The sequence below is a fragment of the Trichosurus vulpecula genome, chromosome 2 (assembly GCF_011100635.1).
Source record: "Trichosurus vulpecula isolate mTriVul1 chromosome 2, mTriVul1.pri, whole genome shotgun sequence".
In the NCBI taxonomy this organism is placed as follows: Eukaryota; Metazoa; Chordata; class Mammalia; order Diprotodontia; family Phalangeridae; genus Trichosurus; species Trichosurus vulpecula.
Window position 1 is genome coordinate 311,251,103 of NC_050574.1, and position 15,003 is coordinate 311,266,105.

General features: G+C 41.6%; 1 protein-coding gene across 7 annotated transcripts in view; it reads right to left on the bottom strand.

Annotated features, from left to right (window-relative positions):
• Window positions 1-2,104: 2,104 nt before the first annotated feature.
• BIN1 (bridging integrator 1) overlaps window positions 2,105-15,003 on the bottom strand; it is a 141,207-nt gene continuing 128,308 nt past the window's right edge. For all 7 annotated transcript variants that reach the window (XM_036744124.1, XM_036744123.1, XM_036744122.1 and 4 more), the window contains 2 exons: window positions 12,131-12,232; window positions 2,105-6,480 (listed from right to left, as the gene is read on the bottom strand). In XM_036744124.1, coding sequence (XP_036600019.1) covers window positions 6,373-6,480; window positions 12,131-12,232 — 210 coding nt within the window. In that variant the 3' untranslated portion in view covers window positions 2,105-6,372. The remainder of the gene's footprint in view (window positions 6,481-12,130; window positions 12,233-15,003) is intronic.

The window sequence follows — 15,003 nt, forward strand, 5'->3', positions numbered from 1 at the left end:
AAGCAGCCAGATAGAATAACTTTTCCTCAGTTGCAGGTGCAATGGAGAAAATTCAACCGAAAGAAATAACCAGGGGTACATCAAGGAGGACAAGTTCTCACTAAGGTTCTTTGAGCTTTCCCTTAGGAGAAAGATTAATCATATTACATCCCAATCTCTTTATCTGGGGGCAGCTAGGTGGGGTATTGGATAGAGCTCTGGGCCTGAAGTCAGGAAGACTCATCTTCCTGAGTTCAAATGTGGCCTCAGGCACTTATTAGCTGTGCGACCCTGGGCAAGTCACTTAACCCTGTTTGCCTCAGTTCCTCACCTGTAAAATGAGCTGGAGAAGGAAATGGCAAAAACTCCAGTATCTCTGCCAAAAAAAAACCCCAAATGGGGTAATGAAGAGTCCCACACAACTGAACAACCTGTCAATGTATTGTCATTCATGGGTGTAGCAATCTCCCATTGGCTACTCTTAATCCTTCCAGTGCTGTCAAGGTCAGGTTTGGAGAAATGAATAATGGCATTTATAGCCCAGTCCTTGGAGAAGAAGTTCTCTGCCTTCAAATCAAGTGTGGTACACAGGAAAGAGCACTGCTTCTGGGGGCAGAGGGCATAGGTTCAAATCCTGATTCTGATCCTTACTGCTTTATGTGACCTTTGAAAAAGTGGCTTATTTCTCTGGGCCTCAATTTCCTCCTCTGTGAAATGAGGGAGGGTTTGTTGGAATAGATGGCACTGAAGTCTCTTCCAGGTCTAGATCTATGATCTCGGATCATGGGAGTAAATTTAGGATTCTAAGCTAAAGACAGGAAAAGGGGGTGAATGTTGAAGTGGGGTACACTGTCCTCCAAGAACCCTAATGAGAAGATGGGGCCAGAAAAGTCTGTAAAATGCAAGTGAATCAGAAGGTGTCCTAGAATTATAGGATGTGAGAGACCTACTAAGGTCAAAAACTACACTAAACACATTAGGGAAGACATTGACAAATTTTAATGTGTTTGTCCAGACGTCAACAAGGATGTGAAATACTTAAAGAATAAAGGACATTTAGCCTGGAAAAGGACAAACTTGGAAGGGAGTGATAGTTGAAGGGTTCTCATGTTCTATGTTGCTACAGGCAGAACTTAGAACAATGAATGGAAGTTTTAGAAGGAGATAAGTTTCAGGTTAATATAAGGAAGAGTTTTTGAACTAGAGCTGGAGAGGTCCTGAGTGACCCATCACTGGAAGTATTCAAGGAAAGGCTAGATAAGCACATGGCAAGATTATTGTCCTACTTGACCAGGTAGGACTCAGCCCTCTAAGGAAAACAGAGGTTTTATGGCTTGCCCAAGCTTATATAATTCTGTGGCACAGCCAGGACTGGGACCCTAAAGTCTTTTGACTCGAGTGCCACTGTCTACATAGAGCTCTCAGTCATTGCATCTCTTTGGGTGGGGGGGAGGGGGGTGCGGGGTACGGGGCAGGAAGGTGGAGACAGAGTTAGGTGGGGAGAGACAAATTCAGAGAGGGGACAGTAGTGATGAGGGAAGGGGGAGGGTCCAGTAGTTAAGGGCAAGTCACCCAACCTGCTAAATCTAGCAGGGCCCAGACTAGACCATGCTTCCCATCCTCTACGATATCTGTCTTGGCTATCATGTCATTGGCCCTGCCTCCACTCATTTACATCCTCCTTTCCTCCTCTTGTTTTGGGTATAATAATCAAAGCAGTACCATGCTTCCAGAAAGGCCCTTATGATCTTCAACATTCCTGTGGCTTACCGGAACAAAACTCCCTTTCCAAGCCACCACTTCCCTTTGTGTTGACACCCTCTAGTAGACTGTAAGCTCCTTGAGGTCAGGTATCTTTGCTTTTGTATCTTCAGTGCTTAGTACAGTGCCTACCACATAGCAAGTACTTAATACATGCTTTCTGATTCATATATTCATTCATTCATTAGAGGCAGAAAGGTGGTTCTGTGGATAAAGCACTGAGCCTGGAAGACCTGAGTTCAAATCCAGCCTCATACACTTCCTAGGCAAGTCACTTAATCTCTGTCCTCAACAGATAATATGTGTAAAGTGCTTAGCACAGTCCCTGATATACAGCAGGTGTTGAATAAATGCTTATTCCTTTCCTTCATTCACTGAAGTACCCACATGTGTAATAATTACCCTCCACGTTTGGCAAGGGCTTTGGCAATCGATTGTCATTTGCTATGGAAGGGATGCCAAAAACATGAGGAGCCTTGCTCTGATAGGATTTATCATTTAGTTTAATGCAATCAGATATTATATTAGCAGTGTGAGCCAAACACCAAATAAGTCACACAGTTAAAGTCTAAGGGAGGAATTTGGGAGAAGGAAAAGATCTCTCTGGTCAGGAGAGACAATTCACATTTTTCTAGTGCTGATAAACATTGACAAAGTATTTTCCTTGGGATGATCCTGTGCTCGAAGTGATCAATAGAATTACTCCCGTTTCACAGATGAAGAAACTTAAGTCAGAGAGGCAAAGTGATTTCCCTAATGCTGTACAAAAAGTTAAAGTATCAGAAGCCAAAAGGCTCATGGAGGATGTGGGACCTGAGTTGAACCTTGAAGAACAGGCAGAATCTGAATGAGCATAACAGGAATGGCCTTCCAGGGAGGGCGATATGGTAGAATAAGTATGGGGAGGCAGGAGGAAAAGCATAAGGTATGTTCTGGAGATGGGGAGTAGACTGGTCTCAATCATCCATGGTGGATTATTCCAAGCCTTTGTCCTGACCTCCTCCCCCACAACACCCTCCAGAGCTAGGAGAATACATGTAGACTTTAGGCAAGCTTTAAAAACCGTTGCTTGTTACTCTCCCCTAAACATTGCTCCCCACTTAGGAGACATATAAACAACACAAAATAGTTACATGCCAACAAAACAGCATTTTCTGGCATCAAAAGTATATGCATTTTTATTAAACAATATTAAGGTGTCCTTTGCGCCCCTTCAGTCTTGCCCTTGGGCTCTCTGCCTCTGGATGAGACTGTCTTCTGAGGAGAGATTTTTGCTACCCTGAGAACTATTAAGCCCCCAAGTAAGGCCTAAAACAGATGTGATTTTACAATGAATTCCCTAACACAAGGAAGAGTGTTGAAGATAAGAAAGCAACAGGGTATCCACATGAAGACAACTGTGATTTCCCCCTTAAACTAAGGAGATCCATCCTCAGCTAAACAGGGCTGCTTCTTGTTGGGGCTTTGAGGGCAGAGGCCATCTCACATTTTTCCCCCTGTGATTAGCACACAGTAGGTGTTTAATGTTTATTGAAGTGAATTATCAGGATAACCTGAATATTAAGGCTTTCATCCATCCCTTCTTGTACCAAGTTCACTGCCACCCCCAAGCAACCATCTCCACCAGGAAAGCTTGACCCAGCTTTCTAGGGTCAGCATTTACTTTCTATATAGGTTTCTTTTAAGCTGCTGTTAGATTAGATTGGATTAGAATAGAATTAGAGTGAAAGGGACCTCAGAGACCAAATCCTTCAACTCCTCATCCTTACAAATGAGGAAACTGAAGTTCAAGGAGGGCAAATGACTTGCCCAAAGTCACACTGAGTTGGGCTTCATCCCACTGGCAGCTCTTAGGAATGAATGTATGACCCAGCAGAAAATGGTGTACAGGGGAAAATGGTTTTCTTTTTTACAGATCCAAGGGCCCATAGCATTGGAGGGAAAGCCCAGCGGGAAGTGACTTCTCCCACCTTTCAGCTCCTATCTCAATTCCTCCGTAACTCACCGATGGTTCTTTGCTGCAGGTATAGCTATTTGTGTGTCCCCCCTACTGGACCTGAAGCTCTGAGAGAGGCTAGATCTTATCTTTTACATGCACCACAGGGCCAGGCACAGAAGAGGAACTCAATGTTTATTGAATGAAAGAAATCTGATTATTTGGTTTCCATTCTGGAGATAACTTAAAATTAAAAAAAAAAAACATTTCCCCTACCCCTCAAACAAGGGTCTCTGTTTGACTGTCTACAGCTATATGTACTACACAAAGATTTGCTGAAGTGCCAACCAAACAAATAACCCCAGGAGATCACTCAGAGGATGAAACTATAATCCTGCTGCCTTAAAAAAAAAAAAAAGGCCACAAGTTTTGCATAAAAATAAACAAATTTAAGCTAAGATTCTGGCATTAACCCAATTCACTTGCTTTTACTCTGTTATATATTTATGTAGATATATATTTTAAAACATTGCTCTGAGAAGATTCAACCAGGTTTACAAACGCATAAAAATAGAGTTTCACATGGATCGATCATTACATTGTTCAGATTTTGCAAAAGAGAAACCAACATCACTACTCTTTTTTCAACTAACAAGGCAAGCACACTGTAACATTCTTAAGGAATGACCATCACATAACTAAGTCAGCCTTGCAGATAAAGTACCCAAACCAGCCGCCCATAGAGTTTTCCCAGCCCACCCTCCCTGAGGAGAACCCTGGGGAACACCACCCAAAGAAGCTGCTTCCACAAGCCTGACTGTTTGCTGGCCTTTGTCCCTGGGCAAGTTGGGGGGAGGGAGGGGTGGCTATTTGCAAGGCTGCCTTACTGCTGGATACTAGAATCATGACAAGCTGTTCCAGTCAGAGGCAAGCTATGACGGCCATCCATGAACAGGTAGAGAAGAAAGATGAGACAAACACACACACACACACACACACACACACACACACACACACGACAATGGAGTACAGGTTTTTTTTGTTTTTTCATTTTAAAAATAAAACACTGAGCAAAATGCAGAAGATGACCCTTTAAAGTGAACTCAACCTACCCTAGAACACAAAACTGGCTCCTGGATCTCTCCCTTCCACCCCAATACCCCAATTCATCATATGAGCAATGATAAAAGCTACACCAGCAGCCCCCAGTGGCTGTTTTTGCCCATGTAGGCAAACTTTGTTCAGACTGGCTGAAGCTTGAGCATGGAGGCCCCACCTGTTCTAAATGGCGTTTTCCCAAAAGAAGAGTTTACATCAAAAGGAAAGAGAATGAGGGAGAGAGAGGGAGAGGGAAACTAGGAGGGAGAACAGGAGAGAGAGGTGGTATTGGTTTGTTTGCATCCGTGTTCAAGTATCCTTAGTTTTGACCAACACAAACCCCTTCCCTCCTGCAGAAGCCAAAGCAAAGCCATGGAGAAATGGGAATGCCTGAATTTTCACCCCTTTCACCTCTTCATAGAGTCCCCTCCCCTTCGCAGACCTCTCCCCGCAACTAACCACAGGATAAGAATGCCATGCATCAATATTAAATAGGGCTTAAAAGAGTTCATACAGCTCTGACCCACAGGACCAGGAAGGTGGCTCTAACACCGGCCAGTCTGCAGAATTCTCCATAGGAAAATGTCAACCCCATTCAAGAACAACAAATAAAGGGCAGATCTGAGTTTCCAAAGCGCTGCACTCTCTTACTAATAAAAAGGTTCTATTTCGAAAGGCTATAATTTAAAAAAAAAAAACAGGCTGCCTCCATCTCCAACTTTGCCTCTTTTTCCCCAGCACACTTCCTCCTCCTTTTCTTGAACCACTGACCAGTGGTCACTTTCACATTAATTGTCCCCACTCAGAGGGGAAAACCTCCAGGTGTCAAGCTTCAGCTGGAAGGAATGAGGTTTCCTTCTGATTAAATGCAGGTTTGCTTTAGCTTTTCCTTCATCACAGTATAAAATCCCAAATCACAGTCCACTTATATTTATTTGGGGGCAGAGGGGAGAGGAGAAAAAAGAAACACACAATTTGTTTTGGGTTTAGTTGGTTTGATTTTTTTCTTGTAGTTTTATGATGGCATTTTTTTGTTGTTTTCGTTTAACACTGTCACTAGGTTTATTGTCAAACAGCACAACAGATGTCCTGGTCAGTGGGGTTGGAGAAGGATCTTTGGAGCCAAGATAAGAGGAGGGGCTGCCTGTAAACACCCATGCCAACAGCAGCTGCCAGGGAAATGGGTGTATGGTGTTCACCCTGGGAGGGGCCACAGTGGCTGGCAAGCATAATGGTTTAGGTATCCCCTGTTGTTTGTCTCCAACAAGGTCACTCTCCCACCCAGGTGGGTGTTCCCTGATCAAGGCTCACATGCTACTGAGAACTGAGCAGGAGTATCTCAGCCCTGGAACTCAACTACAGGGATACATCAGCTGCAAAATAACACTTTTAAAACATCATCCTGACAAATTCAAATTTTGGCTGTCATCCATTATGTTTTGCGGCTTCTGTTCTTCCTCTTCTTTCTCCTTGTTTTTCTTTCTATTTTTTCCCCAACAGAAAAAAAAAAAAAGAAAAAAACCAGAAAGACACATTTTTGGGGGGAGGGAAAAAAGATGGCTTCACTCCCCTTGAAAGAAGAGTGATGACTCCAACTCTCACTGGACTTTCTCCGTGAAGTTCTCAGGAAAAACACCGCGGCATTTCTCCAGCTCCTTATGCTGGTGCCAGTCACTCTCCTTCACACCCATCAGCCAGCCTTCATCCTGGAAGAGAAGCAAGGGTAAATGCTTTGGGTCCTGGGGCAGGTGGCCCAGAGATTCTCCCCAGTTCTAATTTCCTTTTCTGGCTTTTGGGAAGACTTCACTCCCTCCACCAACACTGCTTAGGCAAATGTTACCTATTTTTCAAGGCCTAATTCAAATCTTACCATTTCCAGGAAGACTTCCCTGATTGTTTCATGCGCAAATGATATCTTCTTCAATTCTGTTTCTGTCTTTGTATAAATGTGGGTAACAGCACATGATAGGGCACTTAAACGTTCACTGAATTGCACCAAGCTCACACCATTTATTGCTCACAGCTCTGTTCTGTGGCTCTTATCTTTTATATAGTTTATAATATATCTTCTCTTGTTCTATTGAACTCTGTTTCTCTTATATTTATATTATTATTAATGTTTACCCTTCTCTTGACCAGTGAACCTGAGGTCTATAAAGAGAATACTATTATGAACACAATTACAAAACACTTTTCACACAAATGAAGTCAGATCTAAACAACTGGAGAAATATTAATTGCTCATGGGTAGGCCAAACCAATATAAGAAAAATTACAATTCTACCTAAATTAATTTACTCACTTAGTACCATACCAATCAAACTACCAAAAATAATTATTTTGCCGAGTTATAAATAATAATAACAAAATTCATATGGAAGAAAAAAAGGTCATTCTTGATAAAGGGAATCAATGGAAAAAAAATGTGAAGGGAAGTGGCCTAGCAGTACCAGATCTCAAATTGTACTACAAAGAAGCAATCTAGTACTGGCTAAGAAATAAGTGGTAGATCCGTGGAATAAATTAAGTACACAATACACAGCAGTAAATGACCATAGTAATCTAGTGTTTGATAAATGCAAAATCCAGGCTTTTAGGACAATAACTCATTATTTGACAAAAAACCCTGGGTAAACTAGAAAGCAGTTTGGCAGAAACTAGGTATAGACCAATTATCTCATGCCATATACTGAGATAAGGTCAAAATGGGCACATGATTTAGACATAAAGGGTGATATCATAAGCAAATTAGAGGAGCATGGAATATTTTACCTGTCAGACCTACGGATAAAGGAAGAATTGATGATCAAACAAGATCTTGATAAAGAGCATTGCAAGAAGTAAGATGGATAATTTTGATTACGTCAAATTAAAAAAGACTTTGCACAAACAAAACCAATATAGCCAAGATTATAAGGAAAGCAAGAAACTGGAAGAAAAAAATTTACAGCAAGTTTCTCTGATAAAGGCGTCATTTCTCAAATATGGAGAGAACTGAGTCGAATTTGTAATAATATGAATCATTCCCCACTTGATAAATGGTCAAAGGATATAAACAGGTAGTTTTTGGATGAAGACATCAAAGCTTTCTATAGTCATATCAAAAAAAATGCTCTAAATCACTTTTGGTTATAGAAATGCAAATTAAAACAACTCAGTGGTACAACTCACACCTAGCAGATTGACCAATATGCTAGAGAGTATGTGGAAAAATTGCTACACTGATGTATTGTTGGTAAAGCGGTGAATTGATCCAACCATTCTGGAAAGCAATTTGGAACTATGCCCAAAGGGCTATAAAACCCAGCAACAAGACTATTAGGTCTGTTATCCCAAAGAGAGCAACAAAAAATGAAAAGGACTTTATACATACAAAAAATTTGTAGCAGCTCTTTTTGTGGTGACAAAGAATTTGAAATTGAATGGATGCCCATCAATTGGGAGATGACTGAACAAGTTGTGGTACATGACTGTGATAGAATACTATTGTGCTATAAGAAATGACAAGCAAGATGCATTCAGAAAAACCTGGGAAGACTTATATGAATTGAAGCAAAGTGAAGTGAGCAGAATCAGAAGAACACTGTGCAGTGTAACACCAATACTGTACAATGGTCAACTATGAATGACTTAGCTATACAATGATCCAAGACAATTCCAAAGGACTTAATGTTGAAAAATACCATCCAGCTCCAGAGAAAGAACTGATGGAGTGTGAATGCAGATCAAAGCATAATTTTTTCACTTTATTTTTCTTGGTTTTTTTGGTCTGTTTTCTTTTGCAACATGGTTAATATGGAAATATGTTTTGTGTGACTGCATATGTATAATCCAAAGCAAATTGCTTGCCTTCTCAAGATGGGGAGGGATAGAATTTGGAACTCAAAAATTCTTAAAAAGGAATGTTAAAAGTTATTTTTATGTGCAATTGAGAAAAAATAAAGTAATTAAAAAGAAACTATGTCTTGTACTTTTTTGTATCCCTTAGGTACCCTGCAAAATGATATATGCTCAAAAATGGCTTCTTCATTTTATCTCAGCAGGACCAGCTTCCAGCAAGTTCCTCCTGGTGTCCTCGGCACCCAGTGTTCATCTCAGACCTTGACCCACATATCTCACTAGGATTCCATGCTCTAATTAGTTTTTCTCATACACTATCATCCTGCCTCAAACACTTCCAAACATCAAACTAGAAAAGACTGCCATCGCCTCACGCTTAAATGTGAATAATTGATAACTGTTTTATGTGTTGCCCTTCCCTCCAAGAAGCAGATGTTCTCTTAATAGTGGAAAGGAAAGAATAAAACTCTAAATCTTAGCCCTTCAGGTACTGCGACTGACCAGAGGGAGAGATTTTTAAGCTGGTATTCCCTCAAATTACACCACAAAGGGAGCTAGCTGCCCATTTGCCCACAAGCAAGTCCCTTTGCTTCTCAAAAGCAAAGCATTTTGGAGTTGGCAGGGACCTTAGGAGTCATCTGATCCGCCCCATACCTGAAAAAGAATCCCCACTACAAGACAGCTAATTGGCCATACAGCCTTTGGCTCAACATCTCTGATGAGGTGAAACTTGCTTCCTCCTAGGCAGCAGTTTATTCCATTTCCAGATAACTCTAGTAGTTAAGTCTAAATTTATTTCTTTGCAGTTTTCACCCACTTTCCCGGGTCTGCCTTCTGAGACCAAGCAGAAAAAAAAAACCTAATCCAAATTCTACGTGGTAGCCCTTTAAGTACCTGAAGAAAGCTATCCTCATTCCCACCTAGTTCTCTAACCCATGCTCATATGGCATGGACTCAAGATCATTCCCCATGCTGTTTGTCCCCCTCTGGACACTCTCCCACTAACCCATATTCCTCTCATAATACAACCAAAACTGAACACAAGTAGTACACTGCATACAAAGTCCCACACCCACAGTCCTTCAAGTCTCCAATGGAGAGTGGGACAGTGCATTTTAAGACAGACCCTGATAAAAAAGGGTTTTGTCCAAAGATAGATGGGCATGCTGGGATGGACTTTAAAGGGAAACCAAGATGGAAGGGCCCTGGCTCCTCCTCATTAGGAAATGATGATTTTGCTTGGAGAAGAGTTAAGGAGAGAGGGTGGGTATGATAGGACATAGAGGAAGAATATGATTTTACTGGTACGGGGAATTTCTGGATAAGAAAGCTCACTACTACCAATGCAGGCTGGCACCCCTACTACCTGAAGAGTTACCTAGAGCACTGAGAGCTTAAGTTATTTGCCCAACTAGACTTGAACCCATATCCTCCAGGTTTTAATGCCAGCTTTTTATCTACTATACCAAGCTGCCTTGATGATAACTATCTTTAAATATCTAAAGTACCATCATGTAGAAGAAGCTTATTACAGTTCCAAAATACAGAATTAGGATCAGTGAACAGAAGACACAGGAAACTAGGTTCCAGCTATATATTAGGGGAAAGAAATAGCCAAACAATTAAGAGCTACCCAAAAAATAAAATGGGCTGCTTTGTGAGACAGTAAGATCCTTGTCATTAGGAATATTCAAGCAGAGAAACTGCAGAAGGGATTTCATGGATGGGTAGGAAGTTGGGAGGGAGCATGGGCCTGCATTCCTCTATTGAGACTATTTGGAAGAATATGCAAGGAGTAGCCATACTGGGAAAGTAACTCTTTTTCTCACTAGTGTTTCCTATTGCTAACACTGCTCGGTTCTCCTTACACGCTTCCTCTCATAACTACAAACAGACACACTGAGTAAATTTCCTGGAACCTTATCTCCCCAAGGGAGCATGCATAAAGGAAGCACCCTTTGGGTTTTCAACAGAGATAGCTGACACTCCTCTGAACCCCAAAACTCCTATGTGCGCACACACACACACACACACACACACACACACTCCTAAGGACCATAGCTTCTGATTATCATCATGAGCATTAGCATCATTACTTGTACACACTGACTTAACCTAGTTTGTACCTCTAACTCACAGGACTGCTGTGACGCTTCAAGTCATCACCCTAACTATACTCAGGCATACTTATCTATCGGGTGTCAAAGTTCCTTGTCAAGTCTCTAAGGCCCCCACTTTGCTGATTCTATAAAGAGAAAAGAAAGGAAAAGTGGGAGAGGCAAGGAGATGGTGAGGGTAAAAGGGGGTAGGGGAGAAGAATGGGGAAGAGCAGAAAAAAGAAGGTAAAGAAAAAGGGCAACAGAGAAAGGTGGAGAGGAGGGGGAGGGAAAGGAGAGGCAAGGGAAGACAGGAAGGATGGGGTATAAAGAGAAAAAACAAGATATGGAAAGGAAAGAGAAAGAAGAAGGGAAAGACAAGAAATTGTAGAGTCACAGAAGTTCAGAACTAGAAAGGGATCTTAGATAACAACTGATCCAACACTCTCATTTAACAAATAAGTTAATGTGATCTGCCCAAGAGAGGGAGGAGTGGGGCAACAGAGAAAGAAGGGGGACAAGAATCAGTAAATGGGAGAACCAACATTTGGACCTAGGTCCTTTGACTAAGTAATCTTTCCAGAAATGCAAGTCTTCGTGGTATTCCTGCTCCCTTTTCTATTTTCTCTCACAGATCCTAGCAGTTACCGAATTTGGTGGTGAGTGGTCTAATGTCTACATAAGGTTGTCAAGCAAATTTCATTTATCTTGAATGAGAATTTGGGGTAAAAGAGAAAGAAAGGGATAATGCAGAGAGAGAGAGAGAGACAGAGACAGAGAGACAGAGGGGAAAGAGAGATGGAAAGGAGAAGGAGAAGAAAGAAGAGAAAGAGAGAAAAATTGAGACAGAGAAGCCGAAAGGAGAGACAGAGACAGAGGAGAGGGATGGGGGAGGGGGAGGGAGGAGAGGACAGAAGAGGAGAGAGAGACAAACGGCAACAAGAATAAGAAAAGTGTATGAAGGAGGGAGGGAAGAAGGAGAAACAGAAAAAAAGGAGAAAGAGAGCATAGAAGAAAAGAGTGGTTGTGGGAGAGCTATAGAGGGGAAAATGAATAACAATCAGCAAGTACTTCTTAAGCTCCCAGGCACTGTGCAAAGCCCTGGGGATATGAAGAAAAGCAAGAGAGGAAAGTGAGGACAAGAAAGAAAGGAAGGAGGGAAGGAAGAGTGAATAAGTAGAAGAGAAGGATGATGGAAAGAAAAGAAGAGAAACATAGGAAGAATCAGAGATAGCCAGTTCTTCGCTGGAGCAGGCTAAGACACCATGGTGATGGCTCTCGGAAAGCCCTGCTCCCCAGGCAGGGACTCGCCTTAGGTGCTTTCTTTCTGCAGCCTGTGCTGCCCTCTTGTGGTCAGTGCTGCTCCAGAGCACAGCCATTGAGGCCGGCTGTGCTGTGGCTGGATCCCTGAGCATCTCACCTGTTCCTCTGGGTTCTCAAACGGAATCACCAGCACCACATCACCAGCCTTCAGCTGTAGTTCATCACTGTCAGTGGCTGTGTAGTCATGCTGTGCCTGGACCTGCCGCGGGGAGGAAGAGCATCAGTGAACTGTGCAGACTACAGAGTGGGATGGTACAAATACAAGGGTTTGAGGGTTTTTTTTTTAATATTGTTTTTAATCACCTCACAACCAAACACTTGCCTACACATTCTCTTGTGTTGTGTCCTAATTATTTCTTGTTCTTTCTTCTTTTGGAAAATAGGAGCAGTGAGGGGTCTTGTGCTTGGATTTGAAGAAGCAGTTTTCTCTGGATAATAGGGCAGGACCTTCTCAGTTCAAGACTGACCCAGCAGAATGCTGTCCACATCCAGAGAAAGAACTATGGAGTCTGAATACAGTTTGAAGCATGCTATTTTCTCTTTTTTTTGTTTGTTTTTTCTTTTTCATGGTTTTCCTTTTTGTTCTGGTTCTTCTTTCAAAACATGACTAATATGGAAATATGAAATATTTTTAATATGCTTGTACATGTATGGACTATATCAAACTGCATGATGTCTTGGGAAGTGAGGAGGGGAGGGAGGAAAAAAATTTGGAACTCAAAATCCTACAAAAGTGGATGTTGAAAACTATCTTTACATGTAATTGAAAAAAAAGACAATATCTTTAAGTGGAAAAAGAAGAAAAATGACAACTGTCCCTTTTTAAAGATAATACCTCCTAAGACAGTCAGATCTAGAGCTTGGAAAATAGAGGATGTGAGGGTGTGTGTGTGTGTGTGTGTGTGTGTGTGTGTGTGTGTGCATGTGTGTGTGTGAAATACAGAATGTGAGGGGGGGATGTATGTGTGAGAGTATGTGTGTGTGTATGTGTGTGTGTAAAATAGAGAATGTGAGGGTGTGTGTATAAAATAGAGAATTGAGGGTGTGTGTGTGTGTGTGTGTGTGTGTGTAATAGAGAATGTGAGGGTATGTGTGTGTGTGTATGTAAAATAAAGGATGTGGGGGGGGTGTAAAATACAGAATGTGAGGGTGTGTGTATGTGTGTGTGTGTGTGTGTGTAAAAAAGAGAATGTGAGGGTGTGTGTATGTCTAAAATAGATGTGAGGTTGTGTGTGTGTGTGTGTGTGTGTGTAAGATAGAGAATGTGAGTGTGTATGTGTGTATTGTCTAAAACAGAGGATGTTGGGGAAGTGTAAAATAGATTGTGAGGGTATGTGTATGTGTGTAAAATAGAGGATGTGAGGATGTGTGTGTGTGTGTGTGTGTGTGTGTGTGTAAAATAGAGGATGTGAGGTTGTGTGTGTGTGTGTAAAATAGAGAATGTAAGGGGGTGTGTGTGTGTGTGTGTGTGTGAAACAGAGAGTGTGAGGGGGTGTGCATATGTAAAATAGAGAATGTGAGGGTGTATGTGTGTGAAATAGAGAATGCGAGGGTGTGTATGTGTGTAAAATAGAAGATGTGAGGGGGTGTGTGTATGTGTCTAAAAAAAGAGAATGTGAGGGTGTGTGTGTGAATGTCTAAAATATAGAATGTGAGGTTGTATGTGTATGTGTGTGTGTGTGTAAAATAGACTGTGAGGGTGGGTGTATATATTAGTGTGTGTGCAAAACAGAGAATGTGAGGGTGCGTGTGTGTCTATAAAATAGAGAATGTGAGGGTATGTGTGTGTGTGTGTGTGTGTAAAAAAGAATGTGAGGTTGTGTGAGTGTGAGTGTGTGTGTGTGAAATAGAGAATGTGAGGGGTGTGTGTATGTGTGTGTGTAAAATAGACAATGTAAGGGCATGTGTGTGCAAAACAGAGACTGTGAGGGTGTGTATGTGTAAAATAGAGGATATGAGATTGTGTGTGTGTGTGTGTGTAAAATAGAGAATGTGAGGGTGTGGGTGTGTAAAATAGACTGTGAGGGTGTGTGTATGTGTAAAATAGAGAATGTGAGGGTGTCTGTATGTGTAAAATAGAGCATATAAGTGTGTGTGTGTATAAAATAGAGAATGTGAGGGGTGTGTGTGTGTGTAAAATAGAGGATGTGAGGATGTGTGTATAAAATAGTGAATGTGAGGGGGGTGTGTGTGTATAAAATAAAGAATGTGAGGGTGTGTATGTGTGTAAAATAGAGGATGTGAGGGTGTGTGTGTGTGTGTGTAAAACAGAATGTGAGGGGGTGTGCATGTGTAAAATAGAGAACGTGAGGGTATGTGTGTAAAATAGAAGATGTGATGATGTGTTATATGTGTAAAAAATAGAATGTGAGGGTGTGTGTGTGTGAATGTCTAAAATAGAGAATGTTAGGTTTTGTGTGTGTGTGTGTGTGTGTGTGTGTAAAAAAGACTGTGATGGTGTGTGTGTATTAGTGTATGTGCAAAACAGAATGTGAGGGTGCGTGTGTGTGCATGTATAAAATAGAGAATGTGAGAGGGTGTGTGTGTGTGTGTATGTAAAAAAGAGAATGTGACGTTGTGTGAGTGTGTGTGTGAAATAGAGAATGTGTGTGTGTATGTGTGTGTCTAAAATATAGAATGTGGGGGGTATATAGAATAGAGAATGTGAGGGTATGTGTGTGTAAAATAGAGAATGTGAGTGTATGTGTGTGTCTAAAATAGAGGATGTGAGGTTGCGTGTGTATGTGTGTGTGTGTGTAAAATAGACAATGTGAGGGTGTTTGTGTTTGTGTAAAACAGAATGTGAAGGTGTGTGTGTGTGTGTAAAATAGAGACTGTGAGGGTGTGTGTGGGTGTGTGTGTGTGTGTAAAACAGAGAATGTGAGGGGGTGAGTGTGTATAAAATAGAATGTGAATGTGTGTGTGTGTGTGTGTAAAACAGAGAATGTGAGGGAGGGTGTGTGCATGTGT